Raw genomic sequence first — 16,065 nt, forward strand, 5'->3', positions numbered from 1 at the left:
AGCATTATTAGCATTGAAAGCCCTGTTTACTTCCTGTGTGTTAACTATAGTCATTTACTATCAACTTCCTCTATTTATACAGGTATGTCAGGTCCACTTTCCCGTGTTTACATGGAAACGTCTCAACGATTTCCAATGAACCGTGAGGATATTGTAAGTGAGCCCCCAAATAATTGGCAAAACACTAAGATTTGAATGATAATATAACATCATTATTGGGCGGTGTAGCCGCCCCTATAAGTGGGGTTGGGACACCTCATTAGTATTAGTTTCCTGCATAGTGATTGACTCATTAGTAGACCCCTAGCTGTACTGTGATTGGCTGACTCTATTGGCTGACTCTATTCAGCACTGTGATTGGCTAGCGAGACACATGATGACATTAATAACCTATAAATAAGATTATGGACTTCCAAAAATCTTTTTTTTTGGAAGTGGGCTTCCATCACTATGATGACCACTGTGATGACCACACCGCCCACTTCACACTGGGTGTGATTTTTTAATCATATAAAAGCAAAATGTGATGGTATTTTCCCTTTAAAACCTTGGAAAAAAAAGTTTTCTTTGTGATACAGATAAAAAAAAAAATTTGTGTTATCCTTTTAGCCTAAATGTGAGACTGTACCTCTGTGCTGTTTACATTTCTGACTAATAAAATATTCAATCAATCAATCAATCAATCAATCAATCAATCAAACACGGCCGCTGGCTGTCCAGTCACCTGTCAACAGGTACCAGAGGTTGTGTGGTTCCAGGGCCTCCTGGTCGCCACGGCGACCCGTCTTCCTGTAGCGAATCTTGTATCCCACGATAACGCCGTTCTGCGAGTGGCGAGGTGGCGGTTGCCATGACACCCGGATGCTCTGGGGAAAAAAACGCAAGAGACAAAATTGTAGTCGTGACGATGACGACTGACGACTTTATCATGTCCTGCCCGTGTTTTTTTAACATAAAAGTACTCCGGTACTTTAACTCAAAAGATTAGACCGAGCAGCTTTCTCTTGTAGTTGAATAATATCTGACAAGGAGTATACTTTGACTGAAGTACTGCACTTGAGTATTTTGTCCACCACTGGTTCAGACGGGTGACAAATTAGAGGAAAAACCTGAATACCTGAGTGGAGAAACATAACGAATGCATCTGCTTCCATACAGGTATATCGCTTGGTATAAATCTCATTCAGTGCCAAAAATATTTCTGGCTATATCACCCCTGTGCCAAGGCCAAAAATACATTGTAAAAAATATATATACAGCCTTTTTCAGTAAGAAGTTAAACAATAAGTGAATGGAGCAGCAAATCTTCAAATCATCATATCTTGGGTTCTGAACCTTTTTAAAAAAAAAATATATATATATTTATTTATTTTTTATTTATTTTACGTCTCAGACGTCATTGGCACTCTGGGCTTATGAAAAACGTGACGTCTGCTACGTCATTGGCACTGAATGAGTTGCCAGCGGTTCTCAACCTGTGGGTCGGGGGCCCACTGCCGGGCCATGACGACATTGCAAGTGGGCCCCTTGACCAACTGACAAAACACTCAGATGTTAATGATAAAATAACATTAATATTTGATGGGGTTTTTTTTTTATCCAAGCCGCAACACACAATCAATTGATTGATCATTATGATAAAACATGCTTTGAAAATGCACCCATCTGACCGCTTAACACGGCAGCCGAAATTTTGTCTGCCGGGTTAAGGGGTCAGATGGGTGGTGCCGCACTAACACTTTTCAAGATATTCAAGTGGGTCCCTGATCCAGAAAAAGGGTTGACAACTCTGAATGAACGCAATAACATCCCATTATCTGTGGCATGTATAGAAATGCTGAGCTCGTTTGACCTGGATTTTGGATGACAATAACAAGAGGAAAAGATCTGATTGACTATGAAAGAGACTCATATCAGGGCTCTGATGGCAGGAGCTTCAGCCACAAACACTGCTTAACCCTTTAAGACCGGGAGCGCATCTGTGTTATTTTTCAGATTTCTTTGGCTATTCCAAAATTAGCAGATATACAAATACAAGCTTGTAGAACTGGTAATCTTTTTTGTTGAAAATCGTGAAAATGTGTGCTTGGAATACATATTTTTTAAAGCGAACATTTTTAACTTTTTCATGTCAAGGACCACCCAAAATAATATGTATTTGGCCAAAGACCCCCATCTCAAAATATTTTGTTCCAGAGACCCCCCAGAAGCAAAGATTTGAGTTAAAAAATATATATATATGTCACTGTAGTAGTAGTCAGGGGATATTAAAAAAATCTTGGAATAAATTCCCTTACCAAAAAAAATCTTCACCAATGTGTTTGTAAAGGTGTCTAGTAACACATCTCACAAAGACTGAAATGCAGTTTCCCTAGGAGAATTTGTGAAAGCTCCTGAAAGTTGGGGTACCCACCATAACCTTATACGGGGAAAAAGAATCTAAATTTAATTCTGTTTTAAGTAGCATGTGAGGGGGCAAACTAGGGTGTTTTTATGATTCTGATTCCATTGTAAGCATTTGTTTTGCACCAAAACCACTCCTTGGGCTAAAAACGGCCATAGCCATCCTTTTCCAGGTATACTTTTTTGTGTAAAAAGCCCATTGAGATTGGGCTGTTTTTAGCCCAAGGAGTGGTTTTGGTGCAAAACAAATGCTTGCAATGGATTCAGAATCGTAAAAACACCCTAGTTTGCCCCCTCACATGCTACTTAAAACAGAATTAAATTTTGATTTTTTTTTTTCCCTGCATAAGGTTATGGTGGGTACCCCAACTTTCAGGAGCTGTCAAAAAATTTCCCTAGGGAAACTGCATTTCAGTATTTGTGAGATGTGTTACTAGACACTTTTACAAACACATTGGTGAAGTTTTTTTTTTGTAAGGAATTTATTCCAAGATTGGAAATTCTTCTGCTAATAGCCTATCCCCTGACTATAGAGGAAATCACTGTAGTAGAGTAAAATCCTCATCGCAAAGACAAAAGCACATTGGAAAGCCAAGTGGTTAAAAAAAGAAACACTTGCACAAATTCCACCTGCAAACCTGCAACAATAGTATTCAGTTCCCAAACCATTAAAAAGTGTAATTAAAAGGAACAGCGGTAAACATGCCTCCGTCCCCAATTTTTTGGGAGTGTGCTACAGGCATCAAACAGGCATTTGCATTAAGTGTGTGCGTGTGTGTGTGTGTGTGTGTGTGTGTGTGTGTGTGTGTGTGTGTGTGTGTGTGTGTGTGTGTGTGTGTGGGGGCGGGTCTGATTTGATAAATGAGTGTTTACACTGTATGTGTATGTAGGCACACCCACACACACACACACACACACACACACACACACACACACACACACACACACACACACACACACACACACACACACACACACACACAACTTGCTAACGATACACGCTTGGGACTTGGCTGACATCTGGTGTGTGTGCATAAGTGTGTGTGTGTGTGTGTGTGTGTGTGTGTGTGTGTGTGTGTGTGTGTGTGTGTGTGTGTGTGTGTGTGTGTGTGTGTGTGTGTGTGTGTGTGTGTGCTTGCACATTTTAATTACCTCATTTGCATGTTAACGAGCTGTCATCTACCACACAAACATACACACACACACACACACACACACACGTACTGTACACGTCTGCACTTGTTAGCATCAAGCTAAACAGCCATTTCAATGGCCGTGCGTGTGTGTGTGTGTGTGTGTGTGTGTGTGTGTGTGTGTGTGTGTGTGTGTGTGTGTGTGTATGTGTGTGTGCGTGTGTGTGTGTGCACGCGCGCGTGTGTGAATCCATTAGCATTTAGCAACACCTGCTCTCCCCATTGGCTTTCCATTGGCACTAATTGATTAGCAATGCAATTGATCATGGCAGAGAGAGAGAGAGAGAGAGAGAGAGAGAGAGAGAGAGAGAGGGAGGAGGGTGGATAGTAGAGGAAACATTGGTCTGAATTCAGTCTCTGTTTTTATGTGTTGCATATGGGCGCCAGAAGGAGGGTTTCTCCAGATATTCTGTCCCCCGACAATTGAGTCTCATTGGTCAATCCTGTTTCCCATTGTGTGTGCAATGGTAGTGCTGCCTGCTCTCAGCGACCGCTCTGTTGCTGCGCTGAAAACCGTGATCAACTGGCGGCCAGACAGGCTAGTCTAATACACAAATCTGCAAGAATTAACATGAAGCACAGAATACAGCCATTCACAGGATGAATAGATTTTAGTGTATTTGTATGTCTGGCACGCACTCAGAGCCCTGATGTTGTGTGTCTCACACACATGCACAGAAAGCAGGCCACAATACAGCGACAGTTTGCCCCCTTTTGTCGTGTATCCTACAACCTGATCAAATGACCACTGGTGTGACCGTGAAACAATTGGAAGAAATGGCCATTGGTCGTGGACAGCCACGTGAAATGTTGGATAAACAAGGAGGCTGTGCAGAAAATACATGCTTTCATATAAAGGACGGCTATCCATTCAAGTCCAGCTGCTAAAGTACAAATGTGCAACACACGGCCCCAGGGGCCAGACCCCGCCTCTGGACCATCTCAGGAAATGTATTTGATTCCAAATATTGTCAATTCATATTTACAATTTGAGTCCTTAGCTGCATTCCACTGATGCAGGTAACTGTATGTTCTCATTATGGCAAAATCAAATGTTTATAATTGTGAAACACGAACATGAACATGCCTTGTCCACATTTAACATAATACAATGGTGTCTCATCTGTGATCTTTGAAGTGGTGCATATACTGTAACTTAAGACAACTGGCAAGATATAAATGAGAAGGTTAATTTAAAAGTTGATAATCTTTTCATTGTAACCTCAGCATACACCAGAAAGAAAGAAAGAAAGAAAGAAAGAAAGAAAGAAAGTCAGCATTTTGTGTCTGCCAAAATTCATACAGTTTTAATATTTCAGCACTATGTGTTCCAAGTTTCGGCCCTTCGCTCAAGTCAGTATGGGCCTCCGGAAGAAAACGCTGCCCACCCGCCTCTCTCTGTGGTCAACAGCATGTTGCTTTGGCAGGTAAAGCAACATGCCTGTTGACCAAAGCGAGAGGCGAGAGAGGCATGTTGGAGCAACGCCAATATCTGTGTTTTCTTGTATGAGACAGGGCCTTGTCAGGGGACACAAGGATGAGGATAAGGAGTCAAACTTTCTTCAACTGACCACATTAGTGGCCAAAATAAAAGGGGGAAAAAGTTCTGGAAAGTTTCATAGCCGCGGGTATTTTCCCACACTGAGTGTGCAGACTAAGATTTTTCATTGATATTTGCTTCTGCCCTGGCATCTGGCATTTACAATTTTGGATGTGCGTGCTTTTTCCTTCTCCCACTTGTATTGTGCCATGCACGCTCAAAACGCTGCTGTCCAATATCACAGGTGCTGGGCATTATGCCATTATAGGATGAAGGACATAAGTGGGTAAAAAGCATAAGTGTAAGCTTGAATTTCCCATTTACAGTACATTTACAATTTGGCTCTTTATCCAGAGCTACTTACAATTGTCATCTAACAACACATTAAAGTACTTATAGTTAATTAAAATCGTAGGATTCCATTTGGTTACATTTGTACAGTCTTTGGAGCTAAACCAAAACTCACAGTGAACCGTGTGACGCCCCAGCCACGTCTGTGCGTGTACGTTTGCCTGTATAACAGACAGCGACCAGAATTCACCTTAACGTCTAATCTCATGTACATACTCACTGTACCTGCTGGTTTATGTGTATATATGTAGATATCTTTGATTATCTTTTCTTTTCTCTTTCTGAAAACAACAAAAAAGATGGAGCTTGCACAAAAACTAATTTCACCCACTTCTTTACAATTGTAAAAACTTGTGATGTGACAATAAAGTAGATTCTGATTCGGATTCTGAATTATTTTGCGTCTCTCCTGAATATGTTACCCAATTGGAATATAATATCAAAAAATCAGGCAGGTACAGTGCCAGCAACAATCTTGTAAAAATCATACTCAGATTAAAGACATATTGTTGAATCGGAAGCTACAGTGCAATCAAATTATGCGAATACTTTTAAAAATAAAATGACGTAGTGTACTTTTAATCTGATTACACATGATCAGATTAAAATGATTCGGATGATAAATAGAGTCAGATAGCAGGAATACTGTTACAACCAAGTTTACAACCGGAAAAGGGATTATAAAGGATCATTCACTCACCCTGGACAATACCACCTCCAGTGTGATGTTCTGAGGCGCAGCGCTAGGAACTACGGGGGAAATGATAGAGAGAAAGTTAGTAAAATTACAACCAAAAACCAAGATTATGCCAGACACTATAGTTAAGCCAACCAAGGCTTCACAGCAGAAAAAACAATCTCTGTTTAAGGTGGCGACATCATACAAAAAACTACTTAGAGAAGCCCATTGGATTCACAAACTTGACATCTTGGAGCCCTCTGGCCTAAATGAAGAACTGAGCCTATCTTGTTTTTTATTTATTCATAGAAGATTCTCTTGTCTTGTATGTTGTCTATTAGGCTGTTATATTGCTATCGTCCTGTTTATTACGATCTTTCTTAGGTGTGTTGATGAGTATTCATCTGTGTATAGACCCTATGTTCTTCATGGCCCTTATTTATTTGTTTAACTCTGATTATTTTTCTGTTTCTTAAAGAAATTACATTAAATTTATATATATACTGTATATATATCTAATGCTGACCTATTTACAGTATTATACTGTGTATATTGTGTATCTGTATGTCATTTTTCTGTACGTAACTCTCTTAATGTATCGTGTTCATTGCAAATGTAAAGTACTATACAGTAAATGGACTTTTTCTTCCCTCTCTGAAGCTACCCTGAGTGGAACACTGCACTTCTCACCTCATTATTAGACCACAGACAGTGGCTAATTGAATGGACTGCCTCCGTTACTAACCTGTTGGCAGCCTTTTAAATGCCACCTTAGAGCCTATTCACACTATGCGCCTTTTATGAAGAAAAAGCGCTGCCTAGAGTGCATTTTCTGAAGAAAAAGAAAAAAAGTAAGAAGGTGGGGGGGGGCAGGGGCAGTCGCACGATCGACTGAAACAGACTTCGGTATAACTCCAGGGAACGTGCTGAATATTGAAAACAATATTTTAAACTACAGTAGGTGTGTAGATGTGAAAGTAATCAAGATGGAGCAACTGGATGGCCTATTACTCGCCTAAAATGTACCAATCTTTTATAGATAAGCTTTCTCTCGCCAGAGACGAGCACGAAGTCTCTGTGTTTCTCCTTCCCTGCCTGTCAGCTTTCTGCACGGCTGCTGCTTTGAGTCCAGTGGTGGAAAAAGTACTCCATTTTCTTTACTTAAGTAAAAGTATCAATACTGCAATGCAGAAATACTCTGTTACAAGGAAAAGTCCGGAATTCAAAATGTACTTGAGTAGAAGTGCAAAAGTATTGGTATCAAAATGCACTATAAGTACCAAAAGTAGAAAGTATACACATTATGCAGAATGTCCCGTTTCACAAGTTTTCAAACATTTTGAAAATAGCACATCTACAAGCTCACAATGCAGCGACGCATTGTGAGCTTGTAGATGTGCTATTTTCAAAATGGCCGAAATGAATATAGCTGAAGTGGTTACTGCATGTAGGTTTTGTAATAATAATCCAAATCTACAAAGTAACTAGTAACTAATGTTTTCAAATAATTGTAGTGGAGTGAAAGTACAATATTTGCCTTTGAAATGAAGTGGAGTAGAAGTAAAAGTACTGAACATTGGTTATACTCCAGTAAAGTAAAAAAAAATACCTACAAATTGTGCTTAAGTACAGTACTTGAGTAAATGTACTTTGCACCACTGTTTGAGTCCCCTGGAGCTCACGCTGCTGGACCACTACTCGCTTTATCAATTGCGATATATTAGGCCTGCCTTTGAGAAAACACAACTCCACAAGGAATATAGCAAATACCATGTAATTATTATTAGGTAAGTGCGGGTGCCTCTGTGACTGACTGACAGTGCTCTGACCAGTGTCTTATAAAAGTGGCCGTTATGCGGTCACCTTTTGGTCATTTCTCATAGGATTTAACCTAAGTTGCAAACTTTATTGTCTCATAAAGGACAGGTACACCGTAGAAGTGTGAAGTATAATTTAGGCAAAAGACAACGATCTCTCTGTGCACAAACACAGTCAGGAACATTACCATTAGCTCTGGAGTCTGGCAGGTTTAATGGCACTCCAGAGGAAGAGAGATATACAGTGCTGTTTGTTTTGTGAGCTTAGGGAAATTGAAAATGAGGTTCACTTTTTTGTTTTATTGCTCTAATATGATGTCTTCTATTTGTGGTGATTTCCTTGAGTTAGATGATTATGAAAAGCTTGAGATTTAACATTTGTTAAAGGAGATTTTGTTGTGGCAGATTTTATTTGTCAAGCTTGGGAGAGAAGACGGAACACTCTGTATAATTCTGAGTAATTGAATGTATTATGTGAATATATTGTAAAATGCTATACGCGTAAAATGGTGTCCCATGAGGGTTGGGCACTTTTTGTGCAGGACACGGAAATAACATTATCTATCTATCTATCTATCTATTTAATTTGAAATTACAGTGCCTATTATTAACTAGTAGTAATAGTATGAAAGTATCGCTAATGAGCCAAAAAACTACTCACCATCCGATAGTGTTTGGACACTGACGCCTGCGGTTGCCATGCCGATGCCATGTCTGTTTACAGCAACGACTCGCACGTTGTACTCGCCGTACTTCCTCAGACCCTCCACCTTGTAGTACTGAGCAGACACCTCCACACTCTGAAACACACACAGGTTACAGTTAGTTGGTTGGGATCTGGAACCCAGAGGAACCGGATCCAAGATTGAGGAACCCGGAATCGGTTCCATTACATTTGGAACCGTTTCCGGAATCGTTTTATTACAGTCAGTGGTTTTAAATTTCAAGGACCACTTAACACATTGATTGCCTAGATCGAGTTAACTCGTTTTTAGAATCCATCGCTTGATTGCCTAGATCGAGTTAACTCGTTTTTACATTTTTTGGGGAAAATTCCACAAGGGGCGACCTAACACAGCTTTGGAATGATCGATCGTCTCTCAGAGAAGAAAAATGTGGATATGACATCATTCCAAAAAAACGTCACTTCCATCCGCCCCAATGATGGGATTTTCAGAAAAACGGCTGTAACTCAGTTTCTTTTTTTTCCATTGAAAACCACCCGTTTTCAGCAGACCAAAGCTCCAAAATGGCGGATTGCGGTTGGAAACTTGTCGTTCCCATGGATACACAGATCCTTCCGTCTACTCACAGGAAACTTTTTCCGTGTGTTTTTTTTACACAATGTCGGTTCCACGGCGTTTCAAATATCATCGGATTGAGGTAATTATACGCCGGCACGGGGATAGAAAACTATGTTTAATATCTTGGCAATCAATGTGTTAATAACTCTGAGAGTGTACAAATGGAACCAAATTTGGTTCCATTGTACACTCTCAGAGTTACAGACCTGTAAGGGTCCACTTGGAACCCCCTCAAGTAACCACAGAGGGTCCCTGGATTGAATTTGTAGTTATCCAAACATTTGAATGAAAGTCCAAATTAAATATATATTTTTAAATATATAGGAATCGTTAAAGGGACAGTTCACCCCAAAAAAAAAGTCACCCCATGGAGACTCGAATTCATGGATATTTTTTTTGTTTTTGTCACATTACTAAGCCAATAATGTGATGACCAGATAGGCAGCGGTTCCGATAGAAGACACAAAGGAGACTATTTTTGTGTCTCCTACCGGAACCGCTGCCGGTCATCAAATTATTGGCTTATTAAAAAAAAAATCCATTAATTCAAGCCTTCATGGGGTGAGTAATCGATAGAAAAAAAGGAATGTTTTGGGTGAACTATCCCTTTAAAGGGAACCGTTAGGGAATCAGCCCGTTAAACCGCAATCGTTAAAATCCCTACACTACACTCCCAACACTAGTAACAGTCTGGGTCGGTGGTAGCAGTACTACAAGAACAACTCTGAAATAAAAGATGGGGTCAAATAAGTAGCGAGAGTACAAAATAAGTGGGTATTGAGCTGTTTCTTAAAAAACTATCTACAGTGGTTGCCTGTCTTTCGTGTAATGGGAGTTGCTTCCAAAGAGTCGGTCCATAGAAGCAGAAAGCTGCTTCGCCCATGTTTTTTTTATTGCATTGTTGGCACATGGAGGAGAAGGTCAGCGAGAATGACCAAAGGGGATGTTTTAGAAACAAACTGTATTTGGACGAGCACTCGGAGAGAGGTAGTGAGGTGCTTGAGTGCCTTCAAAAAGGGGTAAATCAATCATGGACGAGGAAAGAAAATGCTAACCGCCCGCCTCTCACTGTGATCAACAGTGCTTGCATGCGTGCGTGTGTGTGTGTGTGTGTGTGTGTGTGTGTGTGTGTGTGTGTGTGTGTGTGTGTGTGTGTGTGTGTGTGTGTGTGTGTGTGTGTGTGTGTGTGTGTGTGTGTGTGTGTGTGTGTGTGTGTGTGTGTGCGTGTACGTTTACCTGTATAACAGCAACCAGAGTTCACCTTAAAGGAGTAGCTCACCAAACAAATGACTTATTTTCTATCAATTGCACACCCCATGAAGCCTTGAATTCATGGATTTTTTTGTTTGTTTTTGTCGCATTCCTCTTTGAGGCTCCTACTGAGTCTCCTGACCGATGACCGGTCATCAAATTATTGGCTGAATGCCAACAAAAAAAAAAAAAAAAAATTCAAGACTTCATGGGGTGTGTAATTGATAGAAAATAAGTAATTTATTGGGTGAACTACTCCTTTAACGTCTAATCTCATGCACATACCTGTTGCTATGTGGACCTACAGAAGTGTTACCTACCTGCTGGTTTATGTTATGTGTATATATGTAGATATCTTAGATAGTTTCGCCTCAAAAGCCACAAAAACATGCATTGCAGTAGTCAAGCTGAGAGAAAACCAAAATGTGGATCAACTGGACCAAAGTGTGCCTTAAAATTAAACTCAGAATCAAGAACAACACCTTGATCTTTCTCTGTAGTCTATATTCTCTAAAGCCAAGCTACCCAATCAGAAGGTTCTTGTTTCACTCCTCCTCCTCCTGGCTGTGTGTCGAAGTGTCCTTGAGCAAGACACCGAACCCCTAACTTTACCCGATGAGCAGGTTGGTGTCTTGCATGGTTTCCCCCACCATTGGTGTGTGAACAGGGGAATGTGAAATACAAAAGGAGCTATATAAACAGTGGTGGTCGCATCGCGATAAATTGTGAGCTTGTAGATCGGCTATTTTCTTTTTTGCTGAAGTGGTTAATATTAATATAATATTAGTATGTTTTGTAATAATAATCAAAATGTATAAAGTAACTAGTAACTAAAGCTGTCGAATAATTGTATTAGTTACTTTACACCACTTGTATATAAATGCAGTCCATTTACCATTTACATGTAGTAGTAGCTATAGTAGAGCTATTACCTGCTCTTTCCCGGAAGGCTCCTCCCCCCAGATGACACGGTACGCCAGGATTGGCCCGTTGGCCTGGGTGGGCGGGTCCCACGTTGCCTGTACACTGGTAGAACTCACTGGAAATACTCGGAGGTCATCCACCGGACCTGGAAGTAGAACTGCACAAAAGAATAAGATAAGATGGGCGATACGTAATACATGCAGGGTTGCCAGATCTGCTTATTATAATTTCCCTGCAAGATATTATTTGAAAATAGCCGATCTACAAGCTCACAACGTGTCACGATAGCTTATAGATCTGCTATTTTCAAATAGCTGATGTATATGTTAAAGTGCTCATGTGGCCCATATTCACTTCTTTTGGGCTGGTTTTCCTAGACCTGGTTGCTTGTTTCTCTCACAGAATCTGGCAACACTGAATACATGTCTGTCTGTCTGTCTATCTATCTATTTATCTATCTATCTATCACACCCTCCATCCATCCATCCCCATGCCTCCATCTCATAAGGACTCACGGTCTGGCGGGGTCGTGACCCTCAGGGGGGCGGAGCTCTGTCCCGGCCCCAGGGCGTCGTAGGCCACCACGCGGAACGTGTAGCTGGCGCCCGGCTTCAGGTTAGCCACCGTTATGGCCAGCGCAGCGGGGTCCGACGCGTTGAGCGAACGCTCCCTGGAAAAAGCAAGACAAAGGATGAAATAAATCACAGTTTCTCCACGTTATAGGAGTCCAAATGGGATCCTTATGGGCCATTTTTTGGCTATTCAAAAATAGCAGATATACAAGCTCATAGCGCGGCACCGAGTGCCGCGCTATGAGCTTGTAGATCTGGTATTTTTGAAAAAATCTTGAACATTTGTGCAAATCTTTCAATATATATTTTTTAAAGCGAACAAATGTTTTTTCAGAAATAGTAGATCTACAAGCTCATGAGCTTGTAGATCTGCTATTTGCCAAATAAATCTTAAAATGACACAGATGCGTTCCCGGTCTTAAAGGATGAAATAAATCCACGTTTAGGTCCGTGGACCACCAGGAGTCCAGATGGGATCCTTATGGGCTTATGGGTCCTTTTATATGACTATAATGATAACTATAACTATATCGTTCACCATTGTTATTTGTTATGGTTGTGGTGTGAACTCTGCCATCCACTACACTTGGAACGATTTCTCTTAAACTATAATTTATAGTTATAGTGCTGGGTGTGAATGGCCCTTTATGGGTCTGTAACTCTGAGAGCGTGCAAATGGAGGGAGGCAGGAGGGAAGGAAGGAAGGAAGGAAGGAAGGAAGGAAGGAAAGAAGGAAGGAAGGAAGGAAGGAAGGAAGGAAGGAAGGAAGGAAGAGATGAGAGAGATTGTGGTGAATAGAAAATATTTTGGAAACAGTAATTTGACGGTGAGGCCTAAAAATATACTTCAAAAGTACAGCAGGAATATGCAGAAAGAAAATGTACAAAATAATAATATATTCTGAAATCTATGATATTATAAACAAAAGCAACAACGAACAAAACAATGGAAGTTTCAAAAATATCTCCCAAAATGTAATAAAATAATAATAAAACGTTTTTTTTTTATCCCACCATTTTTGTAACCCATTTTTTCACCCAGTTGCAATGCCTAAGCTGTAATCCTGGGCGCTATTCTCCCTCTGCCAGCCTGGGGAGAGCCCCGAACTGAGCTCATGCTTCCTTCAATGCATGAGGAGTGAGCAGGCCGCTTCTTATAACCTGACAGGGGGGAGTTTCCCCGGTAGGACGTAGCGTGTGGAAGGAACACATTATTCCGCCCAGTTCCTTTCCCCTCCATCAGGCGCCCCGGCTGACCAGGGGGAGGCAGTATAGAGACCAGGATTACTGCATGTTTTTTGTGAGGGTACCTACCCTAGGGGACACGGGGAGAACATGCCAACTCCTGCCTTCTCATAATAAAAACCTTCATTGGAAACATTTCCAGGACCACCCACCTGTCCACGCCGTCCTCCGAGTAGAAAACTCCGTAGGTTCGAACCTCGTCCTCGTTCCCTCCCTGCAGGGGGGCCGGCGGGGGGCGCCAGCCCAGACGCACGGAGTGGGGAGACACCTGGAGCTCCGTGACGTCCCGGGGAGCCGGGAGGAGGGTGGCACGGGTAGCTGGGGGAGAGAGGAGAGAGGGAGAGGAGGGATGAGAGAAGGGAGGAGAGGAGGAGGTGGGGTCTGTGAGGAGAGGAGAGGAGAGGAGAGGAGAGGAGAGGAGAGGAGAGGAGAGGAGAGGAGGCAGAAGGAGAGAAGGCAGGAGGAGAGAAGGCAGGAGACAAGGGCAGGAGGCAAGGGCAGGAGGCGAGCAAGGCAAAAAAAGGGATAAAATTGTTTGCAAAAAAAGGACAGAACAGGAGCAGCAAAAGAGAGGTGCGATCGAAAGGAAGGCGAGGCGAGGAGTCAAAAAGAAAGGACGTATGAAGGAAGGCAGGAAGGAAGGAATGACAGAAGGAAGGGTGGAGAGAGAAAGAGAGAGAAAGAGGTAAAGACAAGAAAGTAGCAAACTGGAAAATAAAATAAACTTTACGTCATTCTTTTGTATTTCTTTTCGTACAAGAAAGAAAAAAGTAGTTGTAGAATGATTAGTTCTACAAGTACTGGTAGTAGTAGTAGTGGTTGTAGAAGTATTGGTACAAAAGCCCGCTCATCTCCAGATAACACAGAGCACCCATGTGACATCGATGACACGCATGTGACATCAATGACACCCATGTGACATCAATGACACCCATGTGACATCAGTGACGCCCATGTGACATCAATGACACCCATGTGACGTCGATGACACCCATGTGACGTCGATGACACCCATGTGACGTCGATGACACCCATGTGACATCGATGACACCCATGTGATTGTAATTTTTCAAAAAATTTTCAAAAATAGCAGATCTACAAGCTCAATGAGCTTGTAGATCTGCTATTTTAACCTAAAATCAACCTTACCTATTCAATCTCAAAGAGAATGAAATGGACGAAATATGGCAGCAAGCTATATAGGTGTAAAAGAGGAAGAGAACTGCTGAAGGACAAACCGGGACTTAGCCTCGTTCACTGCATAACTCATCTGTGAAGAGAAAAGTCTGGTCACGACCTAAAGCAGAGAGTGTCTATAGGGGCGGGACTTCCGTCGTACGTATTTCGCCCCGGAAAATATATTTTTCGACCAATCACAACACTTCACGGAGAATGTAAACAGATTTGTAAAGCGGCAACGTCATTTCCTTGGGCGGTACTTCCGCCAAATTCCGGTACTTCCGTTTTTAGACACTCAACCGGCTAGGTCTTGCCCAGCGTGACCGGGACTGTTTGGTAGGGCAGTGGTTCTCAAAGTGGTCCTTGGGGGGGGAGTCCCAGAGGGTCCCCAGCAAAATGTGTTAATACAGTATCACAATCATTTGAACCATTTTATCCATATTTTATACGTTGGCTATAATAAAAAAAAAAAGGAAATGTACAACCTCTTCTGGGGGAGCCTGGCACAAAATGTTTTTAGATGGGGATCGACAGCCAGATATATATACATTTGGGGGTCCTTGACATGAAAAAGTTTGAGAAGCATTGTGGTAGGGTATATGCAGCACCTTTTTGATTGATTGATTGAATACTTCATCAAATTATTGGCTTAGGAATGCGACAAAAACTAAAAAATGTCCATGAATTCAAGTCTCCATGGTGTGACTAATTGATAGAAAAAAAGTCATTTTGGGGGTGAACTATCCCTTTAAGGCTAAATGTCTTACTGTACGGAATTATGAGTCACTGTCAACGGCAAAGACATTCTTATTTCCACCGATCCAAATGAAGCGATAGAATTTGCACACCGGCATTTCGGAAAAGCTTCCACAGGTCGATATTCGGTACGTGAAACATTTGGACAAGTAAAGCCAGAAATCTGAGGAAGAGCCAGAGCTCAGATTGTTTTATAAATCTTTGACAACGGGAGCTGCCTGGTGTGTGGGTAAAAAATTTACCAATCTGTTGGACATGCATTATGGATAAACTACTGAATAGAGACTCTGATCTGTTTGTTCTCTCTTGCTGCGGTCAGTGGTGGAAAGAAAGTACCTAAGTACATTTACTCAAGTACTGTACTTAAGTACAAATTTGAGGGATTTTTACTTAACTGGAGTATTTCCAAATTTCTGTACTTTTACTGCTACTCCACTACATCTCAGAGAGAAATATTGTACTTTTACTCCACTACAATAATTTGAAAACTTTAGTTACTAGTTACTTTGGTAGATTTTGTTCATTATTATCACAAAACATACATTTACCACTTCAGCCAGCCCTATTTAAAGCAGCTCTACAAGCTTGAACCTGTAGATCTGCTATTTTCAAAAGATGTTTTATCAATTAACTTCTGAATGGACATTCTGCATAACGAGTACTTTTACTTTTGGTACTTTAAGTATATTTTGATACTAATACTTTGGTACTTTTATTCAAGTACATTTTGATTACCGGACTTTCACTTGTAACAAAGTATTTCTGCATTGCAGTGTTACAGTGGTACAGTATTTGTTGCGAGATGACAGCCTTGCTTCGGGAGTAATTTGTGTATACATACATATCTCTGTC

The 16,065-nt window shown here is 41.2% G+C and overlaps 1 protein-coding gene across 1 annotated transcript in view; it reads right to left on the minus strand.

Annotated features, from left to right (window-relative positions):
- The window catches only part of dcc (DCC netrin 1 receptor), a gene marked incomplete at its 5' end in the record, with an annotated part of 117,141 nt that overhangs the window by 28,581 nt on the left and 72,495 nt on the right, over positions 1-16,065 (minus strand). The window contains 6 exons of the mRNA XM_080420334.1: positions 725-866; positions 6,188-6,237; positions 8,645-8,783; positions 11,471-11,619; positions 11,978-12,132; positions 13,431-13,596. Of these exons, the coding sequence (XP_080276460.1) occupies positions 725-866; positions 6,188-6,237; positions 8,645-8,783; positions 11,471-11,619; positions 11,978-12,132; positions 13,431-13,596 (801 nt within the window). The remainder of the gene's footprint in view (positions 1-724; positions 867-6,187; positions 6,238-8,644; positions 8,784-11,470; positions 11,620-11,977; positions 12,133-13,430; positions 13,597-16,065) is intronic.

Source organism: Gymnoscopelus braueri (assembly GCF_963280865.1).
Source record: "Gymnoscopelus braueri genome assembly, chromosome: 22".
NCBI lineage: Eukaryota > Metazoa > Chordata > Actinopteri > Myctophiformes > Myctophidae > Gymnoscopelus > Gymnoscopelus braueri.